This window comes from Drosophila kikkawai, chromosome 2L (genome assembly GCF_030179895.1).
Source record: "Drosophila kikkawai strain 14028-0561.14 chromosome 2L, DkikHiC1v2, whole genome shotgun sequence".
Lineage (NCBI taxonomy): Eukaryota > Metazoa > Arthropoda > Insecta > Diptera > Drosophilidae > Drosophila > Drosophila kikkawai.
Window position 1 is genome coordinate 262,994 of NC_091728.1, and position 17,568 is coordinate 280,561.

Below are 17,568 nucleotides of genomic sequence, written 5' to 3' on the forward strand. Positions count from 1 at the left end.
AAAATACAAATTATATAATTATAAAATTTTGGAAAAAATGACAACTTTTTTTTTCCAACATGGCTAGAAGGACTCGCCTGTTAATGCTGGTTTATTTTATTTATTTATAATTAATAATATATTTTACAATTATTATTTATTTATTTAGTATTTAAGGCTACAGAAGGAAAGTTACAGACTTTTTGTATTAAAAAAAAAAGAAGAAACTAGTGTTCGTTTTCTTAACCTTTGAATACCATATAGTATGTATCTTTCTTGCCCAGCAACGGATATTCCTTTTAATGGAAGTTCTTCAGTTACTAAAATTAAAATAGTTAAATATTTTATACAGTTAAAAGTTAATTAAGTATTTAAGGCCGCATTGGGATTAAGTACTGTCTGCATACACAGAGGCAGAAGTTACTTATTTTATATATACCTATTTCCTATATATAAAAACCAATTCCATTCCTATCAAATCTTGTGTCTTATATTTTCCAGAAACTAAAAGCATTTAAAAGGGATTTTTAACCCCAAGCAATGCCTTAAATTCTTCTGGTTTTCCACATAAACTGATCGGAATCGGAAGCGGAAACGAAGCTATATATATATTTTTCCTTGCTTAAAAATTAACACGAATATCACTACGATTCAATGTGATGCACATTTTGCTTTCGCTGGACTCATTCAAGTCGAAGAGATTACTTCGAGTGTACAATATGGCTTTAGAAAGCAATCGCAGAGGTGGCTGCGTTGTTGCTGGGCTTCTCGGAAACCGGCGTCACGACCATGGCCTGATTATCGTACCCGTAGCCCACCTCCGTGACTATGGTGGTGGGCGTGGTGCTATTCTCCGCCGGATAGCGAGTGCTCACTGGCGTCGTCATGGTGAGGACCGAACCCTCGGCAACACCTGCCATAAATCAGAAATAAAACACATTTCAGTGAGCTGTTTACTCGCTTTCCAGGTAGTAAGCAGAGGATCCTTACACTTACCTGCCACACTGTAGATCTGCGATTGCGCCTGCTCAATGTCGCTGCCATGGTGGTGGCGATTGATGGCGTTCAGGTTCTGTATGGTGGTGGCATTGAGATCCTTCCCGTTCGCCGTTGCCGGATGCGGAAACGCCTTGGCCTGCAGTCGCTGCAGCATCCTTTGGATGCATCGCCTGTGGAAGGTCCAGCGCAGGCAGTGGAACGCACACCGAAGTGCAATCAGGACGAGCAGGATGGTCAGCAGCAGCAGGATCAGGTGCTGGGTGCTCTGGATGTCATGGATTTCGGCCTTCAGGGGCTCGAATCTGTTGAAGTCTGGGGGGAGGAAGCAGGTTATTATTTTAAGTTAAATACAGACAAAATAGAGATTAAATGGATAAATAAAGACACATCCAAGATAATCATAAAATGCACTTTGCTATTATGACTGTAAATATTTGCAAACCGTATCTTACAGATAAAGTATTTATTTATGCAAGTTGCTGCACTCAGACAAAGGTAACGAATAATCTAAAGAAATAAATTTTACTTAATTCATTTAACTGCCGAAAATTAAGCAGAATACATGAAAATAAATTTTATTAATGTATTTTCTGTGACTTTTAAGTTAGTCATAATTTCTTTTCCTAAAAAAACGTACAATTGATGAGCTAATCTTAAGGGAACCTGGTCATAAGCTTTGTAATTACAATACAATTGAAGGCTGCTTGAAAAAACCAGAAATTATATTCAACTTTCCAAATTACCCTATCGATTATATAGTCAAAGCTGATTTAATCGTTTGGGAATCTTTAAGAAATTTACACAAATACGGGTTACACATTGTGTAAATTTAAATTAAGTTAAATGATATTTTTAAATATTCAATTTAATTATTAACCATATCTAGCTGACCTTAAAAAACTCTAAATAATTTCGCCTATTCTGTCAGTTTTTCTATTCTCTCTCCACTTTCTTATCATATCAGTTTTCTTATATATGTAGGTCATACTTACCGGAACATTCCTTGGCGCAGGTTTCCGCCTGGTAATTGTGCGATTTATTGTCGCAAACATTGATGCAGGGCTCGCAGCTCTCCAGAAAGGTGGAGCAGTACTCATCCAGCGGATGGCACATCTTGCCGTGGCAGCTCTTCCCCGGAATGCCATTATTGAGGGCCGTTACCAGGGAAAAGCTGGGCAGCAGCGAGGCTCCAATGGAGAGTGATAATGGGCGCATTTCCTTGCCAGACATTTGTGTGACGTAGTTCTAGTGTTTATGTACTATTTATTTACTGGTATTTCCGCTACGCTCAACTGCCGTTTGCATAACACTTGCCACTCTCCCCGCCAAAGGTTTTGTTTTGATTTTTTCTTTTTAATAATTTACTTTTAAATGCAGGCCCAAAGGTGTGTGTGATTCATGCTCCACAGACGCTGGCTGACTAACTAACTTCTTTTTTTAATTGTTGGCTTCTGTGGAGTCTGTCTCTTTGTATTTGTATTGGTGCAAAACGGGTTTTATCTTGGCCAGGTTTCACTGCAATTTGCAATGCTTTTCGTGGGGGTTTTACACATTTTCACAGGGATTTGTTAGAATATATTTTAAAGCACTGTATTCGTATTTTATTTACTATTTTATTTTGTTATTTATTATATAAAAAAAATGTTTTTTTCTCGGATTTCACTCTCTTCAGGTGCGTGTCTGGCGAAGCGTTTTGAGCCACATTCAACTCGTTACTGGCCGGAATGCCTCGTCGCGTCGTCGATCGCTCGCTGTTACCAATTACTCAGGCACCAACACACTTGCAGCTCTCAAAACCCATACACTGGCAGTGCGACTTGACTTTTGTTTACCTTTTTTCACGTCGAAAGTATCTCTATATATCTATGATGCCTCGCAGGTAACCAGCGAGCTCCGTGCTACTTTGAGTGGAAACCAACTCCCGAAGGCGCAAAAGTCGCCATACTTTGAACCCGGCTTCAGTTCCTCCAATCTCGGCAGCATTTCGCCAAATGAAGGTTGAGATCAGCGAGAAACTGGCCAGCAAATAAATACAAATATCAAATTCCACTCAGAGGCCTGCAATGTTTGTTTACACTTCTGCCAGCTTATCATTGAAATCCAAGATCTTTTCGATTCACTTGTTTACCATTGAGTGTTATTTACATTATGCGTAAAACAATAAATTAATGAGAAAATTGTGGACAGCAGGAAATTATAAAATAAATATTAAGAGGGTAAGTGAAGCTGCTTTTGGACCTAATCCATATTCTAGGTCTATTTGTGTCAAATATGTGAGATATGTTAATTATTTCAAAAGCATATTTATTTATAATATTAAGTAATGTTGACTATTTAAGAGAGTGAGTGATTTATAAAGAAACTGAAAATTAATATTATAAAATGACTAAAATTATGAATATAAATAAATTTAAACGGTTTTTACAAACCAAATCAAATTTAAAAAATATATATTTAGTGTCTTGAAAAATATTCTTTGAAAATATATATTTAAATTCTTTTTAAGACAGTTACCTAGCTTTATTTCAATAATAAATAACACTTGATGTCATGGCTAAAAAAAATAACTCATGCCAGCAAAGAATAAATTATAAATTCTTACAAGCAAAATAGTTCTGGTTGTTGTTACTATTTTTTAAACATTTTTGTTGTTGTCATTTTACTGGCTCAAAAACCAGTTTTGTGAGTGGATTTACTCAAGGTTCGAAGCCCGTCTAGAGGTTCGTGTATTGGTTATATTTAAAAAAATATAATGGGCACCACTGAAATTTGTTCACAAAAATGGTTTTAAAACATAAAATACTCAAAGAAAAATCATTACAAAATTATAGATATAATTTTTAATATTTAACGAATTCTTTCCTATTTAATTGTACAGACAAATGGGTTTAAAAAACATTTTTATTGAGCAAGTTTATGTATTTTATTTTAAAAATATTTCCTCAAACTAGGCAGCACTTTTTCCAGCCCTTCCAGGCCCGTTCTCTCTCTCGCTTTGTTTTCCTCTCTGTATTTATGCTCACTTCCATTGCAGTCACGGTTTCAGATACTTTTGTATCTCGTTCCAGCTCGAGTGCCGCTGCAGTGTTGTTGCCGCCGCTGGCTGCCTCTAGTTTTGAGTCAAACAACATCCATCCATCCGTCCATCCACATTCATTGTAAGCATTCGCTGAGCGGCTTTCGCTGTGGAATGAGCTGCCTAGCGCCCGCCGTTCGAACGTACTTCTGCCGTATCTGCGAGATACAAACCAATTGAAGCGCTTAAATGCAGCTGTCGTCGTTGCGTTGCGTTGCGCGCGTGTTTCCGAATGGAAACTGTGGAATTATAACAATTATTTATCGTGTGTGCAAAAGTGTGAAAGTGAAATAGCCGCCGCCGCCTAAAGAGCGACAACGCAATTAAATGAAAATCGTTCAGATACAGTATCTGTGCATGTTTGTATCTCGGCATCTCAACAAGTGAGGCAAAAACAAAAGGCAGTGAAGTGGAATGCGTCCTTGAGCTGGCCATCTAAACACCTGTTTCGGTCCCTAACATAAATAGAACGAGCCTTAAATAAGATTTTAATTTAAAAATATAAAAAACATCTAAAAAAGAATCCCGAAAGATATAGCTAGAGAGGGAGAAGGAGAGAGCACTCTCTCGAGATGAATAATTTCACAACCACAACTGCAGCCGCTCCTCCGCCAGCCACAAAGGAATCGCTGCCCCGATCAGGACATGTTAATGAGGGTAAGCCATGGGTTAAGGCAGCCCTCAGAGCGCTCTCGGAGCCCTGAAATTGCCCGAACATGAACAGTGGATAATTGGAAATTGATTGGGCTCGAGTGGGGCAATCGGGTACCGCATAGAAGTGATTAATTTCGGTTCTCTTTTCTCAAATTCCTCTTTGACGTTTTCCTACCCTCAATTTATGGCTATCGAGGAATTGGAATTCCTTTTAGAATTATTCCCTGCTCTTGTGGTTTCTTATAAACATTTATTAAATATTTTTTTGCAACTCTATTCTTTGTTTTCTAAAAGTATTTAAAGATTCTTTTGTTTGATTTAGATTTTTTCTTAATTTCTATCTGATGTTGAGTGAAGACTTTTTCTAAAGTATTCCCAAACTATTTCTGTGTTTATTTTTTAGGGAATTTCTTTCAAATAAACCCGTTGATTTTTCACAATTCAGATAATACCTTTTATTAATAACTAATAAAAGAAACTATTTTATTTGCTTTCCTTCTTATTTACTTTTTTAAGAATTCCTTTGTTTTATAGAGCTTAGGTATCTGTTGAATATCTTTAACTTCTGATCGTCTGTTCTTTTGTTCTTAATTACTCTGATTGAAAGAAATCTGTTTTTAAATAATGATAAATTTCTTTATAATATTTCTTAAGAAATTCCATTGGATTTGTATAGTAAAATTTATTTTAAATTAAATCTTGTTTATTAAATCTTTAATCTTAGCTTCATTATAATTTGTAAATTAATTATTAGAGTATTCCAAATATTTTTCTTCATTTTTTAAGCTCCTCCAATTTCTTTGAATAACTTTTTTACAAACATATTTCGTGCATTTTCTACACCTCCATTCGCTCGAGCGATCCGATATCTTTGAATGCCAACATCAGCCAAAACAAACATTGGATTTCCTAGAACTTCTCATGTATCTGCCTGCCTCGAAGTTCAAATGAAATACTTATGTCGAGTCAGATGTAAACAAAGTCGACAGGAAAGAAACACCAGCTAACTCTTATCTCCAACGTTTTTCGAACTTATGTAATAATCCCGACATTTGCATAGGAAAAGGTTACAACACGGAAAGCTCTCATTCATAATCATTTGATGAATAAGGCCAATTAATTGAAATCCGTGTGCGGTGACAAAGAAATGGCTGTTGAGCCATAGATACTACATATGTATGTATCTTTATGCTAATAAGAAAGATTGCCCAAAAGAAGACAGAAGACTGAAGACGACCGGCAGCAAAAACTTTCTCAACTGGCAGCAGTCCACAATCGCCAGAAGTTCCCTCTTCGGTTTGCTTCCGACTCGAATTTGGTTTTGAAAGTCTCCCCGAGACGATAAACAAAAACAAAAACCAAAAACAGAGAGTGAGACTGAGACCAACGACCGAACTGCGAAGAAGAAATTTCAGTTTTCAGCTGAAAAATAAACAAACGCTGAAGCTGTTATACATAGTTCGCTTTTCGAGCAATAATAGTGGCAGGGAAGCCGCCGCAGAAAGGGAAAATATCTACATATATAGCCACAGTGCTTCTCATTTTTGTTTAGAGGTGCAAAAAAAAAAATGATTGCCCCTCGGGCACTTTCCATTTAATGATTACACAGCAAAAAATGCGAAAATAACAATGGTGGGTTTTATAATAGGATCTTTAGGGGGTTTGTTTTACAGGAACATATATGTATACATATATCCAATAAACCAATTTGTAATCGAATAATAAGGTGCATAACGGCACTCTACCGACCTTGGCTTTGCCTTCTGATTTGGCTGGCAAAAAAGTACTTAAGACTTTGGCTTAAGACTTTTGTTCTTTCAGAATTCAACCTTTTCAGTTTATCACTGATATTTTCCCTGAGTGCACATGCAAAAAGCATTTGTATCTTGAAGAAACAGCGCGTGCAGCAGGCACCAGCTGACGCTTTGCCGGATTTGGCCGAAGGGGGATTTAGCAGCCGCTTCATTTGCGCCCAAGCACGCATGACAAAAGACCGAGAGACCCCCTCGGTTACAGTTTTGAAATAGCCAGTATTTCCATCGCCATCTCCGCTCCAAACTCACTCAACTGCTGGCCTCTTTTTGCTTTATTTTATTTGTATTTTTATTTTATTTTTTTTTTTGCCAGTGACTGACAAGTGAAGGGGGGTTTCTGCTGCAAAAGCAACAGAAACAGAAAACAGCGGCAGTTGCATGACGAGCCGCCGCAGCTTGAATGCAGTTTCTCGGCATTTTGATACCCTCAAAGCGGGTATTATGGTTTTTACAAAGAGAATATTATTAATATAACCTATAGCTGCTATAGGTAAGGGTATCCCAAGTTCTGCTACCCCTAGTTAGATTTCCCCTCTTCAACTCTTGTGTTTCTGCATGCCTGGAATGATTCACTTGCCAGGTCCCCACGATGACAGGATGTGCCAGTGCCTCCTGCTCCTCCACTTGGCTTTCTATGGGGCTGTAGCACTTAAAGGAAACTCGGATCCCACTCCACTCCAGCATTGTTGAAACACTTTCTTTGGGCCGCCTTTGTCCCGACTTGCGGTGGCCTACAAAGCAACTCTTTAAGATGCCCAAATAATGGAGCGATCTCCAGACCAAGAAGTGCTCCTGCCACAGGGTGCTAAATAAATGCTGGCCCAAATAAACAGCCAAGATGTGTGCAGAATAAGTGCACTTGGTAGATTTAGCATTTATGCCGAAGAGCCTCCATAGAACCTTCTCGTTTTTAAATTTAATTAATTAGTAGACACAAGTAGGCTTTATGAGATTATCTAGGTTTCTTCATTTATAAAAATGATAAATAATAAGAAAAATTTCTACAAATTCAGATGAAAATTTTAAAAATTGACTCGTCTGCTCACGCTAATCTTCATATTAAAACCACAACACCCTCTTCAAGGGTATTCCTACCAAGATGAAGACGACCAACGATGATGGGGCCTGGCATCCATGGCTAAGGTCAATGTAAGGCTGGCTAAATATACAGCTGCCGCTTGTGTGTATCCGTATCTGTATCTGTCAGATGCAACATTCAAATAGTCGGCATTGCGGGCCACATTTCTCGTTCGGTGGCAGTGGCATGTTCAACAACCTTGAGTCAGGTTTTTCCACTTTCGGCGCCGCTGCTAGCCGCTTGTTGCAACTGCGAGTCGTCAACACAGCGTCAACAGCATTTTTCCCCAGGAAAAACATACACACTCACACACACAGTGCCGCATTTTCCAGCTCGCTCATAAATTTTCCCGTCAAACTGCTTTCTAATTTTGGCTTTCCATCGTATGGTATTTTTTGTTTTATGCATAATTACGAGTATGCATTACCATTCGGGTTGTGTAACTCTTCACGCGATCGGAGCAGCAACGCGCCATTCATGCGTGTTCAAAGTGCCAACCTGAACTTGCGGCATGAATCGGAATCGGAATGGGTTTCGGGAGTGGGTTCGGGTGCGGGGGAGAAATGTGGCAGAAGAAATGGCCAAGTAAAATGCGGCGAAGCCCTGCAAGTGCCCACCAGAAAGGGCAGCGAAGGGGCCCCAGACTTTGGCGTTCTGTGAACTGTAAATCGACATGGCCCGCATGCAAGGTTAATTGAAAGTGGCAGGCGAAATTAGTTAAGGTTGCCAAACCAAAAAAACGTTTTGGCCAAATTGAAGGCGCCGCCACAAGCGGCTAAACAATTGTTGCTGCACATCGGGAGGAATACTTGGAAGGGAAGGGGGTACGTTGGAAGGAGAACGAGTTAAATAAAAAATTAGTTGTAATATAATCTATTAAAGTTTCCTAATATTTCTTAGCTTAAAGTATATTTCAGTAAAATCATCATATAGAGAATTATTATAGAAAATGACTACTACCACCATTTCAGGTTCTGTTATACATTTCACTGCTTAATTTCTTTTCTCAGAATTTTATCAAATCCCCCGGTATCAGCAAATTTCAATCCACCTTCGCTTAGCTGATTTCCCCGAAAATTTCTCGCACCTGCACTCTCTTCTTGGCTCAAAAAGAATTCTGCTGAAAGCCAAAGCATGTGAATCATGCGCCCTCGCCGACTGACTTACTAACCCGTTCTGTGTTTTATTTTTATTTTTATTCTGGTCAAGTCAATAAAACGCTTTTTGTGTGTGACCCACATTGCACTCCGCCCAATTTATTTGCGGCTGCAAAGGTTAACAGTTCTCCGCGTGCTTTTTGGCCAAAACCCGTTCGCGTCCCCACATGGGGAGCTGCAATAACTCAGCTGTCACAGGAAATCGAAAAGAATTCCAAGTCAAATTTGTCGTGTGACTCGGCGAATTCAAGTGACACGACTATAATTTTTCTAGTCTTGTGCACAATTTTATGCCTCGGCCATTTCCTTTGCCTCTGGAAAAAGAAAAAACAAAGCATTATTTAACGGGCAGCGTACAGTAAGTCGATTCCAGCACAGGTTTTTCTTTCCTTTTTTTTTGCCATATACTATAATTTGTTTTGTATTTTTGCCCCGTTGCCCGTTGTGCATATTAAAAAGCAGCGCTGGCCCGGGGAATTATAAAGCAAAAGCGCAGAGAAACAGCAGGAAAAAATCATATACAACATATATGGGTACTGGTAAAGTGCCGAGACTTTGTAAGTTATATGCTGAATGCACAAAATATACCAAGAAACAAAAGGTTGTTTTGTATTTTCCAACTAAACGAGTTGAATACCCTTTAAATAAAAACAGGGAATGTTGAAGATAACATTTTAAAGAGTATATAATTTACATTAAAACGATCAACTTATTTAAAATCAAAAAGACCCAAAAACAGTCTTATAAAAATATATTCACAGAATTAAAACTCATTATGTATTGCTAAGAAAATATTCCTATTCATTATAATTTTTGTAAAATTAGTTTTTATGGCTAAAAATCCCCATCCCAACCAAGAAAAAATGATGTCAAGTCAGCAAGATCGCTTTAAGATTGCCAATGTATGTATCTGACCGTATACACTCGCATCTACTCGTATTTTTTCTTGCATAAATCTTGGTCTAGAATTACCGAACTCTTCTAGGGCATAAACATAGTGTAGCCGCCTCTGAGAAGAGGGGGTTTTTGGGGGGGGTGTTAAGAGGTAAGCAACCTGAGCTGAGCAATCAGGCCGAACCACTCAACACAAAAACTCGGCGAAAACTGAACAGCGAACCAAGAAAAACTGCGAGTAGGCAAAAAGTATAAAGTGTTTTAGTTTATGCAGAGGCACAACATACCATTTTTTTTTTTTTGTATATATATAAAGAATCCTCTTAGCTATGTGTGAAGTGTCTATGTGCAGTCAGAAATCAGAAACAACTAAATTGATTATGTCTGCCAGTTCGACGCCCCAGCAGCAGTTCAGTTCTCACTGCAACGCCACTGCAATTTCTTTTTAAAATTGCACTTAATTAAGTGAAATCGCCCCTAAGTGCATTAACAGAAGGAGCGGGCGGGAGAGGGAGGTTCCTGACCCATACTAATTCATTTTCAGCCTGCAAGCTCTCTAATTGCACTAGAAAATCTACGGTCAGAGTTCAGCTAATTGCCCGTTGACAACTGTCGAGTCAAAGAACCTTTAAATTAAGCAGAGTTTGGGCTAGATCCCGAGTGTGTAGATAAGGAAATTATGTTAATAGGGGGCAAGTCAAGGGAAATGGTGATTAAGATAAGGTTACAGAGTAATAAAGAGTGATGGAACTGCGGGAAAACGAACTATTACTTATAAATATAATATATTTTAGAACAAATAAAGCACATATTTAAGTCTATGCACTTTAATTGCTATAGTTACCAGATACTTCTACTTTCCTCATTGAACCAATTAGTCAAAACTTTCCCCATTAAAAAAGATAAACATCCCTGTCATTGTCAATCAAAAACCACTTTCATAGAGATACCTAGATACCTAGATATGAACTATCAATTCCGATAACAAGACGCACTTGAGATGCCACTGGGAGCCACCACTTTCCCACTTGGCCACACATCCACTTCCACTTTCCGGTGACAGTGACTGAGAGTCGTCGCTGCTCCGTGGACTCCCCAAACTAAATGAAATGATAAATTACTCCCAGAGAACCAGACAACACAGACGTTTTTCAATTGCGTGGATCGTGCATTTGAACACTGAGAAAAAAGTGAGCTGTATTTGATTAATATCTGAAAAATATTCTGATTAAATTGCTTGCTAATAGAGCTTAACACAAGAAAGAAAACTGACTTCGGGAAGCCGAAATTTGTATACCCTTGCAGTTTGCCATAGGATCTTTCATTCAATCAAAAATCGATCATAATTAACCCAAAAAGGCTTCAAATTCAATTCGGAAAGCTTTTCTGTGCTTGTTTTTTCCAGATAAACAAATCTGCTTACTAAATTTCACATTTTAAGATATCAAAATTTTTACTAACTTTTCTGTGACAATTGGACCGTTTTAAGACCTCAAAAACACAAAAAAAAATTATGAAAAATGTTTTTCTGCAAAACATGGCTAGATCGACTCCGCTTTTTGTGCTGATCAAGAATATATATGACTTATAGGGTCGGAAACGAGTCCTTCGCTGACAAAAATCATAAAACCACTCAAGAAGATCTAAAATATTCACACTCTTTAAATGAATATTTTTATATATTTTAAATGGTAATTTTTTTATAAAAAATAATCATAACTAAGCCGAAAAAGCATCAAATTCAATTCGGAAGGCTTTTCTGTGCTTGTTTTTTCAAGGGTAACAAAACTGCATACAAAATTTCAAATTTTAAGATATTACACTTTTTGCTAATTTTTTCTGTGACAATTGAAGCATTTTAAGACATCAAAAATACAAAACAAAATTAAGAAAAATGTTTTTCTTCTAAACATAGCTAGATCGACTCTGCTTTTTGTGCTGATCAAGAATATATATGATTTATAGGGTCGGAAACGACTCCTTCACTATGTAACACACTTTTGACTGAAATTATAATACCCTGCAAGGTTATAAAAAGACAAATTAGGTTACCTACAAAAGTATATGAGTGGATATTACAGATAGACTGATATCATTATTTTCTGACATCCCCTGCTTATCGTGATCTATTTTATAAATTAATTAAAGACTGACTACTGCTGACTACCTTTTTCTCTCCGTGTAAACACATGGGCACACGAACGAATTGGAATCACACAAGGGAAGCTACAAAAAACACAAATGAAATTCTACACACACACAATTAAGGGGAAGAGTCTTTACCACGCTTTCGCTTATCAGCGAGTGGGATCGCTCTATGCTCGGTTAAATCGATCAAAATGGGGCCCCCTTCCCATCGACTCCAACTCCTCCTCGGGGATTACAACTTCAATGGAATTCCTTTGTCCGATGCCCGATTATGTCCCCAATACACAGTCCAAAGGTGACTCATCATCATCATCATCGTCGTCGTCGGGGGCATCAAGTGGAGCACAACCGATTTTGACGATCTTGCGGGGCTTCATTAGAGATTCGAGAGCGGGGGAAATCGGAGAAGATGCGGGCATTAAATATCACTTGTCATTAGATACTCTCACACGTAATTACCTGGCCATAAAAAGGTGCTCTCAGTCTTATTTAATACTCTTTCCTATTGCTTCCGCATTGCAGTGTGCAAGGAGTGGCTCGTGCGTGAGGATGGCGCCTTGGCTTACAAGCTGCAGTCCCAGGAGAGTGAGTATTGCGTAAAGTAGAGAACAAATGGGAATGGGTAACTAATTAAAAGTTATCTCCTCCACAGTTAACGACTTTTACAAGGGAAATCGCTACAGAAATGCAGTGGTTCGGGAGGATTTCCCCACCGCCTTGCACGAGCAGATCAAGGAGAAGGAGCAGGCCCAGAGGCGTGTGGATGCCTACAGGAGACGCCTAACAGAGCAGTGAGTTTAAATAAATTTAAATAAAAATTTTAAGAACAAAATAATTTATAGAAATGCCAAATTATTATTAATTAACCTAAAGAATATTTAAAGCAACGTTTTAAGTTTATTTTCTATTGATTTGTATTATTTTTCTGATCCTTAATCTTTTCTTTTATTAATCCTTATCATTTTTAACCCTAAAAATCTTTAAACACTCTCTGGATAATATATCTTTCCTTTGAGTTTGATCATTGTGTGTGTGTTCCATTGTTAATGAATTTTTTAAGAATATTTGCAGAGTCATTTTGCCGCTATTTACACCTTTTTCGATAGAAACTAATCACAATAATATCTCCCCAGGGAGGAACATGACAAGCGAGTGGCCAAAGAAATCGCTGACAAGCTGGAGCGCGATCTGCAGGAGCAGCAGCAGAAGGAGCTGCAGCAGAGCGAGCTGATAGCCAAGCAAATGCAGGTGATTGTACCTGTTTTTTTTGTTAGAAAACAACCTTCTTACACCATTCTTCTAAATTACAGGAAATCTATGTAAATTTGCCACCTGTACCGCCGCCAGCCACACGCGACAAGAGCCGTCCTCCGCCCCGCCCTGCCAAAGCAAGTATTCACCAGCAGCAGCAGCCGCAGCAGCAGCATCCAGAGCCTAGCACCTCGCAGCAGGCCAGATACAACCACCACCACAGTCACAGTCAACACTTCTCACAAACAGACAACTATGTAGGATTATCGCTAATACCAAATATCGTAGACCTGCCAGCGACAGCAGCAACACCGACCACAAGCACCAGCACTCCCAGTCCCAGTAGAAATGCACAGGCCCACCATTCCCTGTTGGTGAGTGCCAACTAGGGGTGTAAATATGTGTATAAATCTGGAAGAGAACTATATCCACAGAAATATTGCACTGAATATTATTTGGCAAATATAATAAAGTTTGATGTTTCGAAATCTGATCGAAAAATATCGCATTGAATAATCGTTATAAGCGATATGAGATTAAAAATTATTTAAAAAAAATAAATACAACTGTTCGGGTATTTGTTCACCCTTAAAATGTTATTAGTTCTTCCAAATATAATTTTATTCTCATTAGCTAGATATATAAAATTCAACATCAATCTAAATCCTTGCTAGTCTCTAAACTTATTTTTTTACATTTGGTTTAAAAAACACACACATAAAATAATCTTAAACACAAGTTATAAACTAATAACACTACTTTCCTAACCTTCTCAAAGTGAAGCTACTATATTTTATTCGCCAAAAATCAAAAAAGTATATATTATAAAACAGTATCTTTAACTTCCTATACAAAAAACTATAACTTCTAACCCCCACAACATGTAAATATTCATTTCTGTGCACTCACATCGTCACGTTCCTCACCAGGCACAGCAGCAGCCGCTACATCCATCATCATCGCCGGCACGTCGACCTGCTGGAACACACTCCACAACTCCATCATCAGCTAGCACACCTAACACCACCCCACAGCACAGCCACACACAGCAGAAACAACACAGCTCGGCGGCTGGCATCGACGAGGTGGTGGACTATGCCGATGTTGCTGACAGCATACGCGACTACAACATTGCCGTTGTCCCGCCGGCAGCAGCAACATCGGCCAGCGTTGTCGATGCAGCTGCCAAGACAGCCGCGTCGTCACTCCAGAAACAGCGCTCCCCCTCCCATGAAAACCTCCTAAGAACCGAACCGAAATTTCAGAAACTTTCGCCGGAGAAGTACGACCAGCTGGTGGGGAATTTCGGATTGGTTTCGGGACCGGGACCGGGATCGGGATCAGCCAAGGAGGTGGAGCGGCACATGCAGGAGCACGCCGACGATATTGAGCTCTACGTGGATCCCTGCGACTATGCCAGCCTGAGGGAGATCGGACTGCCGCTGGAGGAGATCCAGGAGATGAGCAAGAAGCTCAAGCAGGAGCAGAAAGATGCGGTAAAACGACTACTATCCCTGATTTACAGTGTTTACTTATAACTTTGCCGTTCCCTGCAGTTGCTGGCTCGGAGACTGCAGGCTATCGAGTCCAAGGACTGTGTGCGCCAAGAGCACAGGGATCGCATGCTGGCCATAGAGGCCCAGGACAAGGAACTGGCAAAAATGCTACAGGACAGGGTTAGCAACCACAAACTAGCCCACAAAGAAGGAATTGTTAACAGCAAATCGATATATTTTCAGGAGAAAGCCAAGGCCAAGAGGGCCAAGGAGAAAGCTCGTCTGCGAAAATCGCAGCAGAAGGAGGCCGCCGCCGCCGCCAATGGCAGCCTGCTCTGTGGGACCAACTCCCACTGTGGTCCACTGATGGCCCTGCCCCAGGACTGCCTCTCCAATCACACGCAGGCCGCAGACATTGACGTGGAGGCCTACTCGAATCCCATCGATGTGCTCAACAACAGTCGCGAACAGAGGCCGCACAACGGACCTCTGACGAATGGAAGCCTTACCCGGGATGGGGGATCCAATCACAGCTCCATGCAGAGACAGCAGCAGCAGCAGAGGAGCCTGAACATGGCCCCCGGGCGGGGGGAGGATGACATCTACACACTGCCAGTGGACAGTTGCAGGCCGGGACAGAGGCCCGTGTCGTTGCATATGGCCGCGGAGGCGGTGCAGCAGCTGCAAGCCCACAATTCCATGACGAGGTGGGTTCAAAAATCTTTGATATTTTTAAGAAATTTAAAAAATATATATTATATTTCCCAAATTCCCCCACAGATCGGAGCACTATGGCTCCGAGGCCGGCTCCCATGACAGCTCTCATCACAGTGGGCAGGACATATCGCCGCACATGAAGTACTCCAAGTCCGGCGGCAATTTTGGTATATATGTATTTAAAGCTGCTCCCGGAAATGCCCCGCTATATATTGATCCTTTCTATCCTTTGTGCAGATCAAAGTGCCAGCCCCACGCCGCCTTACATGCCAATTCAGGGTACGCGACGATCAAATTCAAGTGAAGATCGTAAGAAGAAGTCCAAGGACAACAAGTGCACGCATCAGTGAGGGATCAGCATAGTCCATCGCCCCTTTCGATCTATGAATTGTATATGCATATATATTTTGTACCATCTCCCTTTTGACAATGAAATTGTTCGTACTTTCATCGATTTATTCACAAAACATGGTATCTCTAGAACATAGTTGTAGTTTATAGCTTAAATTCATCCAAAATCGTGTCTAGTTTATTGTGATTTGCAATAAAGATTTTCAAGTAAGAAAAATATTATCTTTGATCTGCAAAAATTCTAAAACGTTGACAATATAATAAAACCACTGCAGGAGGTTCTAAATTCATTTAAAAATTTAAAAAGAAGGGGAAGGAGTCATTTTCGACCCATTAAACCATAAATACACTAACATTTTCGAAGTATTCTGGATATTTTAGATTATTTTATCCTTCTTACACTAGCGCATTATGACTCCCTGTAAATTTTTAATAAATAAACTAAATCAAAATAATTTAAAATACAATAAAACAAGCTAAAAAGGATTTAAGATACTAAACTTTATAATTATTCCCGGTTATTCCGATCCATGAAAGTCTTAAATGCAAATAAAATCCAATAGGTAAGTTATGAAGTCATCAGCGCCTCGTACATAAAACCAGAACTGCTGCATTTTCTGTAGAAGAAACTTGAAGCTCGATAAATATAAATAGTATTCGCTGAAGAATGCAGACCTTTACCTTTCCAGAATGTATATTTCCAATAGAGTACTTGCCCTCTCGCAGCTCTTGCTTTTTATCTTACTTTTTTTGCTAACATCAGCAAGTTTGCGTCCAATACCGGAGATCAAAACTTGTGAAACTGGTATTAAAAGTCACAAGTTAGGGTCTCAGGGAATCAGCCATACAAACATTTGCACATGTCACTATCAATGCCAATATATTTACATATACACATAGTCGAGTTCACTGTTCTTGCTTTTGTTCTCGTCATTTTTTTTCACAATTTTCTGGCTGTGATTTTGGTGGTTTCTTGGATTAAATTGCGGCTTGTAGTCAAGCAAAGAAAGCTAGCACATTGTATAGTATGATTTGTAGTTACTACTATACAACCTACTACCTCAATTTGCCAGAGAGAAAAAGGTCCTTGGTTTAGTCCCTTTTGCTGGGTGGATTTTTTGGTAAATTAAAGGATCTTTCGGGTCGGCTTTTATTTTGTGTGTTTCGGTTTTGGTTTTGTTTTCGGTTAAACAAAAATATGTGGTTGGCAAACAAGAAGAATAATAATGGGGAAAAATTATATAAAATATTAAAGCAGGGAGTTATTTTTAATTCAAAATAAATAATAAAATAATTATTTATAATTATTTACGATGCAAATAAGCTGGGTTATAGGATGGTTATTAATTTATTTATTTATTCATGTGTGTTTTAGGTGATGGAAATATTTAATAAATTTAGTATTTATTGAATTTTCTTCTTAAGTTTTAACTATAATTTATTAATTTAAATATGATGGGCTCCTTCTTAGTTAAATTATTTTTGTAATATTTATATGGTGATTTATATTTACACATTTCAATTCATATACTCCTTAAATGCATCATTTTTGTTTGTTGATTGGTTTTAAAATTATATATATTTATATTTCTGAAGAATAAAATTCTTTGTTTTATTAATTTACCATTTTGTATACTCTCTTTTTATACCCTTGCAGGGTATTATAATTTCAGTCAGAAGTTTGCAACGCAGTGAAGGAGACCTTTCCGACCCTATAAAGTATATATATTCTTGATCAGCATCAACAGCCGAGTCGATCTAGCCATGTCCGTCTGTCCGTCTGTCCGTCTGTCCGTCTGTCCGTCTGTCCGTCTGTCCGTCTGTCCATCTGTCCGTCTGTCTGTTTCTACGCAAACTAGTCTCTCAGTTTTAAAGCTATCTGAATGAAACTTTGCATATAGTCTTCTATATGCTCTCACTGCTATATATGTCGGAACGGGCCGGATCGGACGAC

General features: G+C 38.9%; 2 protein-coding genes across 8 annotated transcripts; one reads left to right on the forward strand and one right to left on the reverse strand.

The window, feature by feature from the left end:
• Positions 1 to 64: 64 nt before the first annotated feature.
• grnd (grindelwald) lies at positions 65 to 2,758 on the reverse strand. The gene is made up of 3 exons (XM_017166306.3): positions 1,971 to 2,758; positions 976 to 1,290; positions 65 to 892 (listed from the first exon to the last, which is right to left on the reverse strand). The coding sequence occupies exons 1-3, from the start codon at positions 2,206 to 2,208 to the stop codon at positions 705 to 707; spliced, it is 741 nt and encodes a 246-aa protein (XP_017021795.1). The 5' UTR covers positions 2,209 to 2,758; the 3' UTR covers positions 65 to 704.
• A 1,325-nt stretch (positions 2,759 to 4,083) lies between these two features.
• LOC108074334 (calponin homology domain-containing protein DDB_G0272472) lies at positions 4,084 to 16,346 on the forward strand. 7 transcript variants are annotated; one of them, XM_070289142.1, is made up of 11 exons: positions 4,086 to 4,711; positions 12,322 to 12,384; positions 12,452 to 12,590; positions 12,933 to 13,047; positions 13,110 to 13,424; positions 13,980 to 14,135; positions 14,316 to 14,546; positions 14,607 to 14,726; positions 14,790 to 15,253; positions 15,327 to 15,438; positions 15,501 to 16,345. In XM_070289142.1, exons 1-11 carry the CDS (start codon positions 4,627 to 4,629, stop codon positions 15,624 to 15,626), a joined length of 1,926 nt encoding a protein of 641 aa, XP_070145243.1. In that variant the 5' UTR covers positions 4,086 to 4,626; the 3' UTR covers positions 15,627 to 16,345. The 7 variants fall into 7 exon arrangements, with proteins under 7 accessions (XP_017021840.1, XP_070145241.1, XP_070145243.1 ...); XM_070289140.1 differs by having other exon boundaries at positions 4,085 to 4,711; positions 13,980 to 14,546; XM_070289143.1 differs by lacking the exon at positions 13,980 to 14,135.
• The last annotated feature ends 1,222 nt before the right edge of the window (positions 16,347 to 17,568 follow it).

Coding starts and splice junctions, on each gene's coding strand:
- grnd (XM_017166306.3), bottom strand. CDS start 2,208: ATGTCTGGCAAGGAAATGCGCCCATTATCACTCTCCATTGGAGCCTCG. Junction 1,291..1,970: donor CTGCGCCAAGGAATGTTCCG/GTAAGTATGACC, acceptor TCCTCCCCCCAG/ACTTCAACAGATTCGAGCCC. Junction 893..975: donor GCAGATCTACAGTGTGGCAG/GTAAGTGTAAGG, acceptor GATTTATGGCAG/GTGTTGCCGAGGGTTCGGTC.
- LOC108074334 (XM_017166351.3), top strand. CDS start 4,627: ATGAATAATTTCACAACCACAACTGCAGCCGCTCCTCCGCCAGCCACA. Junction 14,547..14,606: donor AGCAGGAGCAGAAAGATGCG/GTAAAACGACTA, acceptor CGTTCCCTGCAG/TTGCTGGCTCGGAGACTGCA. Junction 15,431..15,500: donor CAAGTCCGGCGGCAATTTTG/GTATATATGTAT, acceptor TCCTTTGTGCAG/ATCAAAGTGCCAGCCCCACG.